Here is a 21352-nt window from a genome sequence, read left to right on the forward strand (position 1 = left end):
GTTATCTCTTCCCCTTCTTTGCACCATAACTTTGGGAGTGCACCTCCCTGTTGTTGTTTTTTCTTTGATATTTTGGGAGTGGCACCCCCTCCGTTGGATCTTTAGGCTTGTTCCTAGACATATGTGAGGCAAATCTGCTGCTGATCGATTGCAACCTCCCTATTCCCCCCTCCGTGTTGTTGAGAGTATGTTCTCAATAGTTTTTGCCCCCAACTTTTTTGCAAATGCGTGGTTCCTTTAACCGCCTGTGATGCTGGAAATGCATCAGAGGGACAGGGCCTCTGAATCCTTGTCCTTTTCTGCCTTTTATCGTGTGTTCTGTTATGTTTTCTGCCCAGGAGTCCATTTGGGACTCCTGGCAGTGCAGCTCTCTCTTTTGGTTTGGTGAACAGACCCATGGGATACCCTTATGGCACCCATGGGTAGGGGTACAACCCTGTGCCCCTAGTGTATGTTTTTGGGCACCTGTGGGTGGCCCACAGAGCAGGGTATGGGCTGGTGGCAGCTCCATGCTGAATTAGACAGGTGCTCTGGGCGTCCTCCATTTTGGGATACCCAGGCCCTGCCATTGGGATCAGTTGATTCCTGATAGAAAACAAGATGGCCCCTGTGGCCTCTTGCTTTCTATTGCCTGTTGTCTTGTTTTTCCTAAAGTCCTGGGAAGCCCTGACTCTGTCCCTTCCCCCTGACTGGCTGTTGGGTGGAAGTTCCATATATGGTGTTGTTGTGAAGGCCCAGCTAGACTGACTGGAGCCTTCCCTTTGACTGTATGTTGTGGGTACCTCCTGTGGGTGGGACCTGGGTGAATGGAGTGTGTGACCAATATACACTTCTTGTTGTGGTTGTCTGGTTTCTGGCATGTGAGACAAAGACTGAGACAGCCCTGCCCGAAACTGGCCTGAATGCAGTGTGTAGTGTTGAATGGCTGGGTACTTGTCCCAATCCACATTCCTTGTTGTGAGTGTCTGAAAGGGAGGAGTGTGGCCTGAATGCACTGTGTGCCTGGTTGGCTGACTGACTGCATGAATGCCCTTCTGTGTGATTGGCTGCTGTGTGTGTGCCAGCAGTGTGGATGAGAGACAGGATAGTATATCTGGGGACCTCTCACCACTGGAAATTGTTCAGAAGCATTCAGAAGCTGAGTCTCCACTCAAGAGTAACTGGATTTGCTGATCCTCGACGTCCAGCTGGAAGAAGAAGACTTGCTGTGGCATTTGCTTCGACGGAACTGAAGGTTGTCGAAATCGTCGAGGACTGACCCGAGAGAGGACCTGGCTAGGCGCCCTCTTCCCGTGCTCCGAGGGACCATCGAGCACCGCTGAATCTTCGCCGAAGCGCCCTGGAAGTCAGACCCTCGAAAGGCTGCCGACCCGAGACGGGACCGCCGAGGAGATCGAAGTGAAGCACCCGGACATCGACGCTGTCGAAGTCCATTGCCGTCGACCAGGGTTCGCAGGTCTGTGTAACCGCTGGAGGCCCGTCGAAGTTGTGTTGCCCCGCCGTGGGAACCACTTGACGCCGTGCCGCCGACGACCGGAGCCGTCCGCTCCTTGCCTAAGAACATTTGCCTTGAAGGACTCCCTCGTCCGCATCGTCGGCCGCTTTGTCCCGCCGGAGAAAGTCGAGGACGACCAACGCGCCGAGGAGAATCCGCCGGTGGGTTTCCCGCCACCTCACGACCCCAAAGACTCGAGCGACTCGACGCCCTTGCTGGGCCACCGTCACCCACAATCTTTGCGGTCCAGAACTAGTGTCGCCGAGGTGCCCCGCACGCCTCTTCCTCGCAGGACGCCGACGTCTCGACGCCGACGAGCACCGCTCGGATCGAAGCCTGCCGCCTCATCGACGCCGTTCTACCTTGTTTGTTGTCGGACGTTCGACGCCCCGTGTCTCCCGCTTGAAAGGGAAGGCATTCAAGAAGGGCCGTCGATTCCCCGACACCGAACACCGAGTTCCTCGACGCTTCTCGACGCCTCTCGACGATCCGTGACTCCTGCTTTAAAGGGGGTCATTCAAGAAGGATCTGTCGACGCCTCTTCGAAGAACTCGACTCCACCAGGTACATTGGGGGGGTAAAAACATTATAGGAGAGAAATAGACTATTGAACAATATATGGACTGGGCTGGTGTTATATCTCTTTATTTTACAGGTTGCCCAGGTGGGGGGATCTCCACACAGAACTGTGTCCAGTGGTAGGGGCCAGTATTCTGCCTATTGTTTCAACCCTCTGTTATCTCTCCTCTCTCTATTGCTGGTTTCCTTCTTATTGATCTGTGTGCCATTTTAACAGTATTGTGAATGCACTTTAATGAGGTCTAATATTAGTGGTACCACTTTAGAATTGTAGATATTTACCATTGCTGATTTTCCTGAGCACAAAGTGCGTTATTGTGATAAGTGTACATAACCCTTGAATATTAATTATATAAAGACTGTGTTTTCAGTAATACAGTGTGTGGACATTCCTTTGTGGGGGCTTGGGGATACACTGTACTTAAGAACCAGCCTGCATCACCTCCTGAGAAGCTAGGCCTTGATTGCTCGTCCATCGTTACCATATTAGAGAATCTTGGCTGGGGTCCTCTGTGCCTCCCCTCTACCATATAGAGAGCGGAAGTACAGACCCCCCTACCAGTCTTTACACCGCCCCCCCCCGGATTGCACCTCCGACCACTGACGGCGCCATCATAATTTGCACCAGATTAAGGTTGATGATGATAGTTAAAAGGTTCCACCTTCTTTGGTGACTTAAGTGACCTGGCCACTAATAGGGAGACCAATCAAACTCTGTGTAACTTCGGCCTCACAATGCTGGTGCGTGCGCGTGTTGCCTTACACTGTGGGGCGCGGACCTCACCTCTTCTTCTCTACTTATGCTTCCCAGCTCCTACGTGTCTGATTTTACTATATCACGATAGTTCTTTGCGGTGCTGTACCCTTCTTATCCCTCTCACCAATGGCGGATCGCATGTGGAAGATGTCACTCCCCTGGAGACGCCTCGATGCTGTTGCAGTCAGGTTTTGTGGGAATCGGCTAGCATCCGTGTTGGAAAATACTTTCACCCCCTCCGTGGGTCATGGTCATCTCTCCTAGCTTTCTTTAGTTTGGTGGCAAGTCTAGTTCACCAATAGCCGGAGGCGGCAGGGAGGAGCCCTCCCCTCACGCTGCTCATACCTCGGCGGCCATCTTGGAATCTTAGAATGTTTTAATTCTCAATGCCATTCTCATTATGCTGGGGCAGCAGGCCAACAAAATTGTTCAATCTCTTTACCGTGCCCTATTCTCCCAATGATTGATGTTTAACCTTATTTCTCCTTTGAAACTGCTTTTTCAAACAAATGTACAAATTGAAAGCCCCACCATGAGGTCTGGAACTTGTCCCTTGATGGATGGTCTGCTTCAGCCAAATTCTAAATAGTGGCCAAAAAGCAGTCCATTTTATGGAGCTTCTAAGAAACTTGATTTCATCTCTGATGAAGCGCAGTTTAGAACCTTCATCAGAGTTGCAAGTTACCCCCCACCTCTAGTTGGCTTTCAGTCTTCCCCATCTTGAATTGGGCAAATGCCTGCTTCTTGAAAACAAGTTCTGTCTAGGAAAATATTGTCTTGCAATCAAAAAATCTCCCTACCCAAGGACTCCCTCCTCCAAGCCCCCTAATGAGGTTCTCTCCTTACTCTGGCAGACCTGACAACAGTAACTAGTTAAAACATTAGACTTTTTTGAAGCGCATACCCTGAGAACTAAATCACTATTATAGTCTGACAATTTTGACCAATTAGGCACTACGAGATTAAATGTGTTGCCTAGGATCAGACTCGTTAGTTAGGAGATGAAAGTGGGATTTGAGCCCAATATGCAATTTCTGCACTTGACCACATTGTTTCCCAGTTGTTATCACAGAGCATGGTGCAATTATTTGTGACTGACGTGACAACTAAAATAATACCCTGTTCTTTAGAACTGAATTGGAAAGTACAGGCATCATCATAACTGAGCATAAAGGTATTTAAAAGCCACACTTTAAAGAAGCATGATTGCAAAAGGAGAATGATTATACTTTCATTTTCTCCATCCAGGCAAGTATACCAGTACCAGAATATTAATAGATGTGATCTAAAAATATTTCATCTGCATTTTTCTTTTGTTTTACAAGACATTGAATATACCCAAAGCACAGACTTGTGGATTTTTACTTATGTTGTGCAGAATTACCTTTGAAATTGTATAAAATAGCAAGCTGTTTTGTGCCGAATATGCAGACCTAAAAATCATGTTTGAAAAGGCTTGTGACATTTATTCCATCTCTTCTGTCTAGAACCACTTCCACTCAAGTGACCTACATAAAGAGATAGACCAGGCAATGGGATGAACAATGCTATCAGTTTGTGTGAAAGCCAACCTTTTCGTGGAAGGTAGCTTAGAACTATACAGTGAGATAGATGATTTGTCCAGGATCACCATAGTCCTCTGACAAAGCCGGGATATGAGCCTCAACACTTTCATTCCACAGTCCTGAATTTGACTACCTAATCAACTCTCAAGACAAACATTTTATGCTCTACATTTGGCGTGGCTTCTAGTTTTAACAACCCTAGTTTGGAGAAAGCCAGCTCTAGACCTGCACCATACCGATACTATCTTACTTTTTATAGCTAGCGTTATCTGGTGCAGGTTCTTTGTTTATAACAAAAGCATTTAAACACACACTTTTTTCATCCCCAGACATATGGAAGGTGAGTCGGCGTTGCTGGAATTTGGTACTGTGATCTGCCATATGAAACACATTTTTGTAACATTGTGACATCTTCTGACCAATTGGGGCACTCAGATTTATAAATATGTATTCCAAATTTCTCAATTGCACGTGATCCAAGTATTCCACACAGATGGGTGAGAATGCTGCAGAATTGTGCTATAGTGAACTGACAAACTGTGTATAGTACAGTGAACCAAAGAAAGCAGTACGCAAGTAATTGATCCGAGCAGTATGTACTTGTCAGCAACAGCCAAGCAGCAGGTTTAGGGCCTGAGCAGCACAGCTTAAAACATCCTGCGTTTGTTATTTAAGTTTTGTAAAAAGTTTGCCTTCACTTCTTTGCATGAGGCAGCAAGGTAGGGACACAGAGCATGTGCCCCTTCTTCTGCCCTCCCATAAATACATCTATGTTGCTCAGTACACAGCCTAAATCTCATGATCTAAGTTGACATTCTGAGGAAAAACTCTGCTGCTTGCGCTCACCATCTTCCCTTCCTCGGCCTGATAACCTTGCAGCTTTCCCATTCCCTTCCCTTTGCCTGCTCCCAATTACCTCTAGGCATTACATCGCTGTTGTACCGCTCCTTGCATGCCCTCGGGCCATTGCGTAAATGGAAGAGGGTCTCCACAGAGTATGTCTTCAATTTCCATGGCGGCCATGTTGGGTGAGTGTTTGAAGCAATGGGTCGCACACTTGCAGCTGTTTTTTCAAACAAATACATTGCTATTAGGACTTATTTGTATCCTTTAGACCAGCTGTGAGTTAAGCCTCTATTGGAATCCTGTCTATCACAGTGGATTGTGGTATGTCAGATGTTGTTACTACCATTTAGCAAACCACTGCAGATTCGTAGGCCTCTGGTTGCCCCCTATCATGAAAGTGCTGTTTTTTTTAATCTATTCTTGCATTTGTAGCACCGAATTAAGGGGAAAAGAAAGGTTACAAGCCCCCAAATGTTCAACAATTCTAGAACTGACCTACGTGCATAGCAGGGCACAGCGTGGGCCCTCTGGGGATGGCTATATCCTTGCCACACTTAGAAAACATTCCACCAGCGAAGGTGTGCACATGAACTGTGTTTTCTTGACAAATTTAACATAGAAAAATTCCTACCAGCAGAAAATAACCTTTTGAGATCTTCATGCGCGAAAATATCAAATGGTTGGTGTGGATCACCTGTACACATAGAATAGCTATTGTGTGACAGGAACACCCCCTGTCCAGGCCCTATTTTTCTATTTCGAAAGATGTCTAATACCGAGCCAGCCACTAGATGGAGGGTATAGAGGGGCCTATGCAAAGCAGGTGATTCTCAGCAGATGCAAGCCAAAGAAAGAAGATTATATTTGTCTTACCTTGAATGTTCCTTTTCTAACTTTACTGTTGAAAGAACTGGGTTGACATACTGACAGCTTTGTGCTGGTTTTTCACTGTCCTTTCTTTTTTTAGTAGCCTAGGGAACAAAACCTCTTTATAAATATCACATTTCCCTCCTCTGTACCACCGGATGATCTTGCTCAAACCATATATTTCTAGAACTGATCCCAGCTGCAAGAGGTTCTTTTCTGTACCACACCAGCTTGTTAATTGTGCTATATAGCCTGTAAGAAGTAGGTAATAATTTTTTTTAACCTGGTTTCTGCAAATACATAAAGCATCATTGCTCTATATCCACTTATCCAATGAAACTGCATGCTTAATATAAAGAATCCTTTGCTTTTCACTCAGGTTCGCTTTCAATTTCATTTCTGAACAAATGCTAGAAACCTTATTCTATTTCTCCTTTCACCCATCACTAGACCTTTTTAATGGACATTAAGCCGCATGCATAAAACATAGACAACACTGAAACCAAATTTCCTATCGCCGTTTCCACATTACTTATTCAATTTTTTGAAAAGTCTACAATCGGGTCGTCCTAATTTGATCAAGCTATTTTAACCTTTTTTTCTTTTTTTTGTTATGTGGGGCCCTCCTCCTGCCTAAACCTTTTTTCTCCCCCACACATATGGGCATATATATATATGTGTGTGTGTGTGTTGAGCACCCCCAAATTGTAGACTTTTGAAAAAGCTGTCTGTGAAGCGACTTCATACCCTTGCCACCTACATCCTCCATTCCCATTTCTTTTGACCCTTAAGTTAAACAGATTTACATTTTTGATGTACATCTGTTTTACAGAAGTACAAGACCCGTCTCCAACACAAATAACACCGTTATAACTTATAATATTCTCTGCTAATTGCTTCTCTATTATTAAAGTTCTCTGTGGACTAGATATTCTAGCCCCTTTCCACAGTGCAGCCATTCGCATTTATTCACACATGACCAGCACTCCTAAAGAGGGAAAAGGGAAATAAGAGGAAGAGGAAATAATGTACATCTTACCTCTGTTTCGGGTCACAGAAAATGAAAGGCATACTCCATATCCATATATGGAATGGTGGTGATGTTCCCTGCACGTGAGAGTGATTTTCTTCTTTTTCTTTTTTTATTTATGTAGCACCGCAAAACCTTAGGCATCACAGTACTCGCATAAAAAAAATACAACAAATTGCATCACTAAATAAAACCAAATCAAAAAGAAAGCAGCTAACACATGCACTATCAAACAAGATAAGGTAAAAAAAAACAAAAGAACAAAAAAATATACTGAAAAAGATATGCTATTAATAAAACACGATTTTCAAGGTCCACCACTGACTTCATGTTGACTGCCTCTCTGAGAGGGTTTTGCAAATACAAGGACAACGTAGCATCAGTAAAAACTAGTACTGATCAGTCGAGAACCTTTTTTAAATGTGAGGTTGATAACATATAGTAGTTTTTACATTGCCTCAAGGAACAAGGTAGATTGCTCTGTCCACATCCAATAACAACGTCTTCGAAGGAATCTAAGGTCTTCAGCTCGAACACAGCAAGAGCCCACTCTATTATGCAACCAGAACAGGACTTTATTTCTGAGTGCCCGTCTAGTCTCAGACGACTTTGGCGTACTGTGTCTAACATTGGCGTGTGTACGAGATATACTCATGTCACTTTGGCATGCTTTACCCATAATATCAAAGATGGAATCTGTTTGACATGTGATATCAACCCTAGCTGATGATACCGGTGATAAATCCAATGATTTCACCCATAACCAGAAATCCATGTTGCTCTTTCTATGGGTAAGCTCAAAAATTATCTTTTCTTTAGTAAGTTGCCAACTCCTAACACCAATTTGGTCATCCTCAGACCTCTTAATATCCGGATAGGACTGTACACATTTTCCATACTCTTCAAAGGAGACTGCATTGTTTTATCTAGTGCCACGGACAGTTGATCTGAATTTCCCATCTAGTCTCAGGCCTCTCTGGTTTGTTAACATTTGTGATAATAAGGTTTCTGCAGTTGCTATTAAGTTTTCTTTGATTGGGGTCAGAGATCTCCAGCATTTTAGATTTTTTTATTTTAATACGAAAGTCCTTTCCATAAGGAAAGTCAGTCAATCTATCTGTGGAATCCTCAAGATTTCTAAGTGTATGAGGGAATGAGTAAGGAATGAATCAACGGGTGCTGCCACCAAAATGGAGGTGGATGCTGGACAGATGGATGATGTTTACTATTTTCATATCCAACGGTAGCAAAGCTGTTAATTTCAATCAGACCAGATTGGCGTGTGTGCGAGATATACTCAAGTCACTTTGGCATTCTTTACCCATAATATCAAAGATGGAATCTGTTTGACATGTGATATCAACCCTAGCTGATGATACCGGTGATAAATCCAATGATTTCACCCATAACCAGAAATCCATGTTGCTCTTTCTATGGGTAAGCTCAAAAATTATCTTTTCTTTAATAAATTGCCAACTCCTAACACCAATTTGGTCATCCTCAGACTTCTTAATATCCGGATAGAACTGTACACATTTTCCATACTCTTCAAAGGAGACTGCATTGTTTTATCTAGTGCCACGGACAGTTGATCTGAATTTCCAACTAGGCCTCTAATAGGTGACTCGTCAGACAAACCCACAAGGTTCTTCTGGCAACCAACCACTTCCTCAACCGATCATAACCATTCTTTCATCCTGAAGGTGCTGTCTTCTGCGAGAGCTCCTTCTCAAGATTTGAGAAATGTGACTAGTACCTGACATCGTATGCATAGGGGGAGTGCAACATTCTCGACGTGCATATTGCAGTATCCTAGGTTTAGAGTTTATTTGAGTGAAATCCTTTATTACTCCAGAATCAGCAGCCAAAGACTGGAATTAGGGGTGGGCGTGGGGCTCCAATACTTGTCCGAACCTTGCATTGAAAGAATGAGCGCTGGTCATGGGCATTATGAGAGAACTCACTACGGCTAAAAAGGGCCTAAAATCGTTGCCTCAATCAGTGGTTGAAGGGAAATTCAAATATTCTGCACCCCTAAATGGATTAGTAACCCATTCTAGCAAAATTGCAATCCATAGCTACGCTGTCTGGCAATATTAGCTTTCAATAGGCACAGGTTGAATATTGAAATACGCAAAAGGAAGAGTACCTTAACAGGCATGTATAACCCTATCAGGGTGCCTTAAGATCTCACACTACCTGTCTATGAAAGGGCACATCAGTACGGTGCCAGGCGAGTCCCGAGCATCTTTCACGGGGGCAGGCAGCAGTTAAACATACCACCTGCAACTGTCAGTTGTCACTGCCCGCTGCCACAGGCCCACGCCACAGCAAATTCTGAAGAGCCACAGACCCCAAGCCACTGCAGAGCCTGCCAGCACACCAGAGCTCCACGCTCGGTATCCAGCACCCCCGGACCTGCAAGCGCACTACTCTGTCCAGCCGCATTGCAAGCAAAACAGCTACCATCCGCTTCCAGCGGCAATCTTTCCTCCTATTGCCCAAGATTAAAAGTGTGAGTGGGGCTTGGGGTGGATTGCAATGAGTCCTATAGTCTACGGAGGCAGTTAGATGGCTAGCTGGCGTTGCATGTGTAAAGATAGAAAAGGCTGGAAGTGGATCCTTAGATGGATTGTCAGAGGTTTAAGCAAATCTGTCGTGTTACTTAGACTTTCATGGACCCACCACCATGCTACATCCATGCAGTATAGCTCTGCCATGAACTTTTGGTAGTTTAGCCAATACTACTAGTAACACACCCAGTAGTTAGGCTGCTAGGATGTACATTACATTGAGAGAGTGGATGAGCTGATACATTTAGTCTTTAAAATCTATGCCTCCCCTGCTATGTGTAAGGTTGAGAAGGATTTGCAACATTACATTTTACAACTATCAGCCCAGATGAAAAAAACCTTACTAAAATATTGTAAATTCTCAATACTACCATTGATCAAATTCTATACGGCTAAAGTTATCCCGGTATTACTCTACGGGCTGGAACCTAAACCACTTGTATGGCTCACAGATTGGCAGAAATGGGAAGTTCTGGTATGGAAGAAAGTCCTCAATCTCCCCATAAGTGTCTCAATGGGGCTCCTCAGATTCAAATTGGGGCTAAACTCTCTAGAATCCCTTGCAGGTTGGAAACTAATTTCTCTCTTTTGGCTAATCTCTATCGAACAAGAGGATTCCCTGTATGGGACATCAAAGAGCATTTTCGAGATGGGTGGCTCTGAGGTACTAAGGAAATTGGAAGGGTGGGTTTCTTGTGAATTATCTAAGGCAAATACTTATTTGGAAACTCTAATAGCTAACCCCTCTAAGGCTAAAAAGAATCTGGTAAAAATTGATTGGATTAAAACAATTGAAACCATGCATGCCAGAGCAAGAACCAATCAATTCATGGCAGAAGAAAAGAATCTTGGCTACATCCCAAACTATCTAGTCAAATTCCCTGATTGGAAAATAAGGTACAACTTTCTCAGAGTTCGGCTCAATGTAGCAAGAACCAGAGAGGTTCTGGCACAGAGAGGCCAAGGAGATCTAGCAACAAAGCTATGTGACTGGTGTTCTAATCCAAAAGTTCAAACTTTGAAACATCTTTGAATGGACTGTCGAGGCACCAGGCAAGCGAGATATTGATTGTTCACTAGATTTGGTCTCAATAGTGCTAACTTTATACCAGAAATGTTCTGGGATTGGTTATTCGCTGGTGACCATAATCCTTTAACAACTGCAGTGGTGCAGGTGCTCGCTAGTTGCAACATTGTTGATTAAACACTTTTCAAATGGGCACTAAGGTTATGTAGGTCTCTCCTCTTCTCTCCTCTTCCGTCAAAATTTGAAGTTAGTTATTGGGTCCTATGTATGAAGTAGAAGAGTGATCTCATAGTCATCTGCAATTTGTGCTTTGGATTTAGACATTTTACAGAATTTTGTAAAAAATAATTTTGACTTTCATATTGCTTTCTATTTTAAATCTTCGTTTTGGATTGTTTTAGATTTTGTAATATAAGAACTTTTGTAATATGTGATTGTTGAATGAAATGAGCTGTTTTTTCTTCTTTTCTCTTTTGTAAAAGGATACAATATATTGTGTTTTTCTTTGTAAAAGGTTGTTTCAACCAAATACAAATAAAAAACCAAAAAAGATGTACATTACCTGTCAATGGTAAAGGGTGTAAGTACCTGGGCAAATGCCTCCAATATCTGGCAAATGTGTGGGTATACGTTTTTGATATTTCTGCCCTGCGCCCGTCCTGAGAGGCAAAAGTGCTAGCATCAAGGAGCTTCTCTTAATGCGTGCAAGCTGGAAAGGGCAATCTGGATAGAGGGAGGGGCATGGCCAACCAGCAAGACCATGCAGACGGAGGACTCCTTGCAAGCTCTGAGAGTCTGGGACCTACCGAAGCCCCACACACCATCGAATGAAGAGCTGATGAACTGTAGACACCGATGAGACCCCAGGACCTCTCAGAGTAGTGTCAAGATTTGCTTCCTTCGCTCCTGCCAGCCACTTGGGGGCCTGATTTGGGTCTTCTTTCCTATTAGACATTACTTTCAAAATTTATGAGACAATACTGTGGTGATTTTGGAGCGCTAAATCCTTATTTTCCATGTCACTTCCCTTCCGCATCCATTCCAGGTTTTTGGCAGCCAATATGCTGCTTTAATCAAAAGACTGTTTCCCAGAATGCCTGGGCCACTGCTTCATCTCCACCCTTGCAGGACAAGGTTGGGTGGAGTATAAGCAGCACCTGGGGCTGGCAGGTGCTAGCAAGCAAAACACCTGAGCCGTGTTTAAAAATCTGTTTGCTTCAGTCCAGCGCTGGTCATTGATGCAGTGTTCCTGTTTGTGACCAGTCCCTTGTTCGTAGCTTAGTATCTAGTACCTAGTTTCTTATTTCTTGTTAACTTTTCCCTTGATTCTGAATTGAGTGCTTATTAGCATTTTCTGCTTCCTGCATTCCCTTTCTGTCTTCTCCTGTTTGGCAGCCAGCACTTCCCAGTGCTTTCCTTTTTCTGTGCAGCCCAGTTTGTCTGATCCTTGGAACCCCCTCATTTATAGACTTGCCATTGTGTCCCAATTTCCTCCCCTGGGTGGGGGATGGGCGATATTGTGCACTTTTCCCTGCTCCCGTTCCTTTACTTTCTCTTGGAGTGAGTCTGTCCCTGGTTTTCCCTTGCACTTCTCCCTTTGTTCTGTATGGATTGTTAGATATAGTGTGCTGTTGTATGCAGCTACTGTGTGAATATCTGTTTTCTTCACTATTCAGTAATCACTATTCCTACTTTTCCCTTGTCAGGAGTCTTATATATTAAGTTATACTCCCTTTGTTGTTATAGCCTTTCTGGGTCCCTGTTTGATCAACAGAGTTTGTGGGCTTCGCTGACATTTCAGGTGGTATTTCTCATCCTCGTGAGTGTTGTCTTTAAGTTGCCTTACACAAAACCATCAAGCGTGTTAGCTGATAGATCCTCTTGTTGCTTGTCCTGTATGTGGGCTTAGCGCTGACAGTACCTGTAACAGCAATTGTGGGTGATGAGCTTGCCAACTTTCTTTGTAATCATGAGGAGCTTCTAAGTGCTTACCCCATATCCCGTTTCATTTATTTGTATTTTTATCTCACTCTGCTTTCACATCCTGGTTTTAGTGCACATGTATCTTGAGTGTATGTTGTTCGACTCCAAGCTATTCACTTCAATGGATTGCTTTTGTCCTGCATATTCCTCATCTTGATAGATATCCTCATCCAGCTCTGCTGCACAGAAACCTTTTCGACAGGGTCGTAGTGGACCTGGACTCAGCAGTAGATCCGTCCTGCTGGGCGCTCGATCATTGGCTCCGGATGTGACTTCAGGCATCTTATATATACCATGTCACTACGCCCCATGCTTCAGTTCCTTTTTTCCGCATGCTTGCATGCTGCAGTGGGAACACAACCTCGAGTTTCAATTGATATTTTTCTGTCAAAATTTAAAATAATTTCTTCAGGACACTGGACTGCAGTGTCAACTCACCAGGTTTCAGGCTTAAAAAGGTGCACTGATTTTGATTTTGAGGCCAAAATGTCAGTGACCGACCCCCACGATATTTGTCTGTGGTGCTGTCATGATGCCTACCTCCAAGGAGCCAGGTCCGACCCAGCAACCTCAGAGGCAGGCATCATTTCCCCCAGGGGAGTGCCAGCGGGCCCAAGCTGGGGCCCTTTGGATGCAGTCCTGGCGCCTTAGGCGCCAGGCTCATGTTGGACCTCTGTCCTGGCGCCTTAGGCGCCAGGCTCATAAAGCTAGACATGTGTTCAAGTGTTTTAATGTGCACTTACCTGATGCAGACCATGCTGCCACATCCAGGCCCTCTTGAGGCCTGAATGGAACTACTTTACCTGTGGGACTACTTTCCACCCGGGTGTGGTCGGGGAAGGATACATACCTGATCGGAGGAAGGATACACACTTGGGACTTCTTCCAAAGCTATTTAAACCACACCCGATCAGCAACTCACACTTCGCGTTGTTCTGCTCCTCGCAGCTGGACGCTCACCGTGTCGGCTCCTGCATCTGGACTTCAGCCACGCCTGTCAGCATCCTGGGTCACCTGCAAAGGGAGACAGACAAGAGACCTTACCAGCTAAATCTGCACCACGGAGACATCACCGACGATCCTTTAAAAGCATTTCGTTACGATCGCTGCAGCGCTGCATTTCACTCACCTTTCCTGGGTTCCTCCATCCTCAGCAGCGATCATCCGGATACACAGCCACTTCCCAGAGCCTAGAGAAAAAGACAAGAATAAGAGGTGAGAGAAGGAAGGGAATAAGACTTACCTGTTGGGTCATTCCCATTTCATTTCGGGTCTTGCCGCTTCCAGGCATTTTCCGGACCCCGGCCCCTATGGGGAAAAAAGACAAAGACATTGAATGAGCGTATGCAAAGACAGTTCCCGAGCGCTCATCCAGAACTAACCTGCCATTTACTAGAACTGGAACTGCACGTTTCACTTCGGGTCGGCGCCATACCTCCGGCATTCCGAACCCCGGCCCCTAAGTGGAAAAAAGACATAAGCATTAGCGCTTGCTGCAAAAAGACAATGAACATTATTATTAAGCTTGGACTTTTGAACTTGCAACAGAACTTTTACAGAGCCTTACCTGAATAGTCAAGCTTACCTGAACTCCCATCAATCCTCAATCCAGTGAAGTAACTGGGTTTCAACGCGCCCCTGCATCAGAAGCAGGATGGAGAGCTCCTCCTTCCTGACCCTAAGGTGAGACTTCACGGGGAATCGTGGAAGGGTATCGTGGAGGGTTGGAAGAGAGTGGGAGGCTTGAGCATAACTCAGTCAGTAGGTAATACTCCCTTTTCACGCACAGGGGAATATTCCTGCGAGCCGGAGAAGCCAGAGTAGAGGGCCCTTCCTGTCCATCTTCAGAGTCCTGCGCTTCACCATTGAAGAAGCATCAGCACTCGAAGCCAGACCTGCGCCTCCGTGGGAATCAGGTGAGCATTACAGGTGCCTGGGTCTGAGTCAAGACACGCTAGCCGGTCCGTGAACTCCATCGATGTTGACCAAGCCTTCAGCCTCGATGCCGACAGAGGTGCAAAAATAGTCGACGGCTGTCCGTCAACAGGCTCCTACCTGCGACGTCCATTCGTCATCTAAACCACCTTCGGCACCGACAGCCATCCCCTCTGCACCGATACTTGTCCCGTTGACATACCCAGGAAAACCTTAGAAGCCGGCTATCGGCGACAGTTCTTTTGTCCTGTTAACGAGGACACAATTTTTTGAGTCGATGCAATCAATATTTGACGTCGACCAACCCGACCACCAATGGGATATTGGCCCAGTTTATTGTGCCACCGGCAGAGTTGATTTTTTTGATGACCAAGCCGATTTATTAGCCTTAGCCCAAGGATTACACCATGCAAGTGGGATGGACACATCCCCAGATCTAGAGTTCCAACAAGGCCAACCCAGCAAGCATACTCATGCTAAATGCAGGTCCTTAGTGTAAACAGTGGCAGACACCCATGGTTTAAAAACCTCTACTCCACCCCTTCAGGGGTATGGACTCATTGATATTCTGAAGAAATAGCCAACAGTCGAGCATAATATGCCTTTCAACCCGGCTATAGCTGACCCTCTATCTTCCATATGGTAGCACCCATGTGCAATGCCTCCTGTAAGCTCCAATTGAATGGGAAAATATAGGCCGGCAAGAGTATATCCTTCTTTTCTCTGGACATGAAAGATGCATACTTTCATATTTCAATGTTGCCAACGCACAGGAAATAGCTAAGGTTCATGATCCAGGACAGACATTACCAATTCAAGGTACTCCCCTTTGGCATCGCCGCAGCGCCAAGGGTGTTTACCAAAGTCCTGGCACTGGCGGCAGCACACCTGCGCAGACTATCAGTCCCAGTTTACCCTCACCTCGACGACTGGCTCATCATGGGGGACTCGTCCGACGCATGTTTTTCGAACACCCAAAAAACAGTCTGGGTTTCTCAATCAACGAAAAGAAATCCAGTTTAGTCCCCAGTCAAATAAAACAATTTCTGGGAGCTCTAATTCGGACAAAGGACGGTCTCGTCTTCCCCTCCAACGAGAAGGTTCAGAACATGCTTTTTCAGATCCCTCAATATGTAGCCAGTCGGGAGGTGATGGTGCGCAAGACCATGCGCTTGCTAGGAATGATGGTGCCATGCATATACTTGGTTCCCCACACGCGGCTGTGCATGCGTCCCATGCAAGAGTGGCTCAACAGCCAGTGGTGTCAGGCCAGCGGACAATGGGAAGATCAAGTAGTTTTCTCGCCAGCACTCGTCTCTCTGCAGTGGTGGTCAAGAGAAAACCTCTTGAAGGGGATGACCTTCACCACCCCTGCAGTGGAAGCCACTCTCACTACAGACACATCTCTCACAGGGTGGGGCGCTCATCTGCTTCAGCAGACAGCGCACAGTTTGGTCTCCGCAAGTAGCGTCCAACCATATAAACCTACTGGAGCTATTAGCGGTGTTCAAGGCTTTGAAAGCCTTTCAGGTGCAACTGCAAGGGAAGACAGTGCTGATTCTAGCGGACAGCACTACAGCTATGTATTACCTGAACAAACGGGGGCACTCGCTCTCCAGGGCTATCCAAGCTGTCCCAAAACATTTGGATATGGGCTCTCAAACACAAGATGTTTCTGTTGTCCCAACATGTTCCAGAGGAACTCAATCTTCTGGCAGACGTACTCAGCAGAGATTTTCCTCTGGCTGAGGAATATGAATGGCGGCAACACAAAGACATTGTGTCCAACGTCTTCGCAGAACGGAGCTTCCCAGAGATCGACCTGTTTGCAACTCAGGAGAATACCCAATGCCAGGACTACGCCTCCAGGTACCCACAGAACCGATCCAAGGGGAACGGTATCTGGATAACATGGTCAGGGAAATTTGTCTACACTTTTCCACCCCGACTCCCCTTCTCAACAAGATAGTGCACAAGATGCACCAGGAACCAGTTACCATGATACTGGTGGCCCCCATGTGGGCCCGCTAACCCTGGTTCGCTCACCTGTTGGAAATGTCCCTCTCCACACCAGTGAAACTACCCTGCCCGTACAACATGTTGTCTCAGGACAGGGGAGAGACCCTACACCCAAGCCCACAAACTCTGAACTTAGCAGCATGGCTCCTGAGGTCATAGAGTTTGGACACCTACAACTCCCTCAGAGGTGGATGGACATACTCAGGGAGGCTAGAAAACCAAATACACATTATTGCTATGCCAGCAAATGGAAGCGTTTTGTTATCTGGCGCAATTCCAAGGGCATCAATTCCATCGATTGCTCACCCACACACATTGTACTGTACCTAACCCATCTGTTGGACACTGGGTTAGTCTTCAATTCCCTAAAGGTTCATCTGGCTGCTCTGTCAGCCTACACCACATCACAACAAAATGTGTTGTCGTGGAAAATTCAAATGATTAAAGCCTTTATGGAAGGGGCTAAGAGGATTTATCCTCCCATTTCTCACCCGGCCCCTGGATGGGATCTAAATGTGGTTTTAACCAGGCTCCTGGGACCTCCCTTTGAGCCTATGCATAAAGCAAGTCTGAAAGACCTGACTTATAAAATGGCCTTCCTAGTGGCTATCACTTCTATCAGAAGGGTTAGCGAACTACAGGCACTTTCTGTTGTAGACCCCGTTGTTGCAGTCCACAAAGATAAGGTAGTCCTGCGCACACATCCCAGATTTGCGCCTAAATTTATCTCAAAGTTCCATGTGAACCAATCAATCGAACTACCCACTTTCTTCCAGAACTCTACTAGCATGGCCGAAAGAAGCCTACACACACTAGATGTGCGCAGGGCAGTCATGTTCCACCTGGAAAGAACTAAACCACTGAGGAAAACAAAACAATTCTTTGTTTCAGTGGCAGCTGGTAGTAAAGGGGATCCTGTCTCTAAATCAGCTATATCAAGGTTGATTGTCAAATGCATCACACTATGTTACACTCTTGCTAAGAGAGAACTGCCCTTCAAGCTTAGAGCCCATTCTACAGGGGGCACTGGGGCATCCATAGCATTCATTGCAATTGTTCCCCTCAAGTCCATTTGCAAAGCGGCAACCTGGAGTTCTGTACACAACTTTACAAAACACTGTTGCCTAGACACTCCTTCTAGGTCTGATTCTCAGGTGGGACAAGCAGTACTAAGACATCTTTTCTCTATTGTTCCTTCTCACAAGCAACCTCCAACTCTGGGTACTGTTCGCTAGTCTATGCACAGCATGTGATTGTAAGCAGATTAACAAGCATCAGAAGATATGCATTACTTACCGTAATAGTATTTCTGATGATTGTATCTGCTTAGATTCACATGCGCCCTACCTACCTCCCGGCTCGGGGTGGAAGGAACATAGAAGTTTTAAGACTTTCTCTCTTTATGTACTCACTCACTATAGCCTCGGGCTCCCTCTTGGCAGAAAAAATACAATCGGAGGGACCTCGGCGCATGATGGATTTTGGGTTCACTACACGTCAGGATAGGGATAGTGTTACGGACACGCCTATGTCGACGTCCCCTTTTGGTCCCCGAAAGACAATATGCAATACTCCGCGGTTACCACTGGATGTCCGACCATATGCACAGCATGTGAATCTAAGCAGATACAATCATCAGAAATGCTATTACGGTAACTAATGCAGGACATGTGGCATTTATAACTCGCCTATACACAAGTGTTTCAAGGCGCAAAGATAAGTTGAACATGTTACCTTTTAGCATTGGAAAGATTGCGACAGTTTGGACTGGGGCCAGGGTTCATGGCCCCAGTCACTTAGATTTATGGGAAATCTAAGTGACTTAATGTGAACGAAAATCCGATAATAGTGGACGACTGGCCGGGAAATTCCCTTTGAGTTGGGAAAGTGATAAAATAGATTACCTGGGGGTGAAGTTGTCGGCATATAAAGGTCCCTGCATTGTCATTGCCAATATTAGATATATAGAAGTTTCAAGTGACGATTTAAAGAGATGCGACCTGCAGGAGTTGTCCTGGTTGGCCAGAGTTGCTGCGGTAATAAATACCCTACTTCCAAGAGAGCTCTCTGTTTCGTGCACTCCCAGTAACTATTCCATGCGCAATGGTTGTTAGCTTAAAGGGGGATATTTTTAAATTGATTTGGAACAGGAAATGTCCCGGAATTGCTAAAAAGATGCCAACATAAGGGCTCCTCTATTAAGGGGATTGGGTATCCCAGCTATCAAGAGGCATCTGATGGCTGCACACCTTGCATCCATGATTGAGCTGTCCTTGACACAGGGAATTAAAGGATGGACGGATGTGGAAAAGTCGTTTTTCTATTTAACTTGACTTATCACATCTGATTTATTAAAATGCAATGAAAATAACCTTTTCTTTTAAGTTTTGCATCTGATTAGAAGCTGATTGGCACCCTATACGTACTGGGACTTTGTTTTGAGTGCATTGAGGTCCAGAACAAACCTATTTACCGGTTACCTTTTCTCATGGCTTCCCCATTTGAGCCATTACATTCATGTCCTCTGAGGCTACTATCATGGAATACAGCCTTTTTGGTCACCATTTCCTGAGCCCCTAGAGTAAGCACATTTCAGGCCCTGTCCTGTGAGCAACCTTTTAAAGCCTTTTCCAACGACAAGGTGACTCTTGAGTGCACCCTTCGTTCCTTCCAAAGGTCGAATCCGAGTTTCCCCTGTCGCAGGCAATCTGTCTGCCAGCCTTCTCTCCACCACCTCATCCATCCAAGGAGGAAGAAAGGCTGCCTAGGCTCGACCCCAAAAGGGCTCTGAGTTTCTACATCATCAGGAAAAGACAATTCAGGCTGGAAAGCCAACTGTTCATTGGAAATACAGCCCGAAACCAGGTAAGGGAATAACAAAGCAAACCATCTTTAGATGGGTAGTGCTTTGCATGTCTGAGTGCTACACCTGAGCCGGTAAGGAAATCCCTGAAGGCTTCAGGGTACATTCCACTGAAGGTGTGGCAGCTACCTCTGCTCTCCAAAGACAGGTACTTGTAAATGATATCTATCTGCCTGGCCACAACGTGGCCCTCCATGCACACATTTGCAAACCCATACTGCCTGGGCGCAGTGTACGCAAATGAGTCTTGTTTCCGAAAGGCTGTCCTCCAACAGTGGTGACATAACCGGCATGGAATTTGCTCCTTCTCTCCTCTGTAATGGTCTTACTGCTATGTAAGATGAGGAATCCATGGGAGGACGCAATCCATTAGAAGAACAAATTAATTATCCCTTGTGAAGTTCTTTCTACTGGATGTTCCTCCCACGGATTCCTCCCAGCCTACCCCATGATTAAGAAGCTCTCTACTACGATTATATGATGACTCTCCTTTAACGCTCAAACATTTAATGTTTGTCTTTAATTCTTGACGTGGCTCTGCAATGGGGTGAAAAAACAAAAATTGAGTTCACGGGGCGCTGAGTGTACTAGTTGTACCTGCATATACACTGCGTCCGGTCACAAAGACGACTCGGTGGCCATCAATGTCAGTGCACACAACGTCCCCTGCTGGGAAATTTTTTTAGAGAGCTGCAAAGCAGGGGAATAAATATCTAAGATGAAGAATCGGTTGGAGGAACATCCAGTAGAAAGAACATTACCAGAGGTAAATAATTTGTTCTTTTGTGTGAAACTAATCTTGAGATTTTATCGCCCATCCTTTAAGTTTCAGGATTATTTGTAAATGTCCTGAGGAGTGTCTATTGCACTGTTACCACTGATAAATACATATGAAAAATATTTCATTAAGTTTGGTATTTGGGAATTAACCAAAAGGCCGCTACTCAGATGCATGTTACATGTTGACTGTGTATGACCCCCCTCTCCCACAACCTTTGCATTATTGGTAATCATTTGTTCTGTTTGAGACTGCATAAAGGAACAATGCTGCTTTTAGTATAGACCACTCAGTCTGCGTTGGGTTCTCATAACCTGAGGAATCAAGCCTTTTGCCTCGAAGTATTGAGTTGATGCATGGCTGATATTTAAAATGCTTTGATCTAATTACTCTCAAGAGAAAAATGCCAGGAAATTCCATGCTTCCAACGTATATAAAACATCTCTAATAAGATGTACACATCCAGGGAGCTTGTTGGACAACAGCCAGCAAGGTATTCCTGTATACCCCTGAGCTGCAGTGTGACATATTGTCACTTAAATACCTTGACATTGACTGTTGCTCAATCCTTGAGGTGCCTAACATCCAAGCTATAAATTACGAGAGCTTTCGAGAGCTTTTCATCCACAAAATTATCATACATGTATTTTTTAGTATAACTTAACAATGTCTTTCTTTGCAAAGGAGTGAAGAGAAGTGCTTGGTACGAAGTGGTCTGGTCCAACTGATGGATAGACTCTGCAGTTTGAGCAGCCAAACAGAATCAAACTCCAGTGAAAAACAAACCAAAAAGCAGAAAGTTGCAACTATGGCCTGGGCAGCATTCCAGGTCCTAGCCAATCGCTGTGTAGAATGGGAGAAGGAAGAAGGTAGGCATATTAACTTTTTTATTGATGTATTTCTATATTGCGTTAACTAGTGATTGATTTGTTGTGTAATGTTTTTATGATTATTTTTCCAAATGTGCAGGACACCATTGTTGAGTATGAAATAGTATAAATGCAACAATTCATACTGTTTGTAATGGATATTATT

The 21352-nt window shown here is 45.1% G+C and overlaps 1 protein-coding gene across 8 annotated transcripts in view; it reads left to right on the forward strand.

The window, feature by feature from the left end:
- HECTD4 (HECT domain E3 ubiquitin protein ligase 4) overlaps positions 1 to 21352 on the forward strand; it is a 4298785-nt gene that overhangs the window by 1616039 nt on the left and 2661394 nt on the right. For all 8 annotated transcript variants that reach the window (XM_069619495.1, XM_069619492.1, XM_069619493.1 and 5 more), the window contains exon 34: positions 21002 to 21186. In XM_069619495.1, coding sequence (XP_069475596.1) covers positions 21002 to 21186 — 185 coding nt within the window. The remainder of the gene's footprint in view (positions 1 to 21001; positions 21187 to 21352) is intronic.

This window comes from Ambystoma mexicanum, chromosome 10 (assembly GCF_040938575.1).
Source record: "Ambystoma mexicanum isolate Mex_15411 chromosome 10, UKY_AmexF1_1, whole genome shotgun sequence".
NCBI lineage: Eukaryota > Metazoa > Chordata > Amphibia > Caudata > Ambystomatidae > Ambystoma > Ambystoma mexicanum.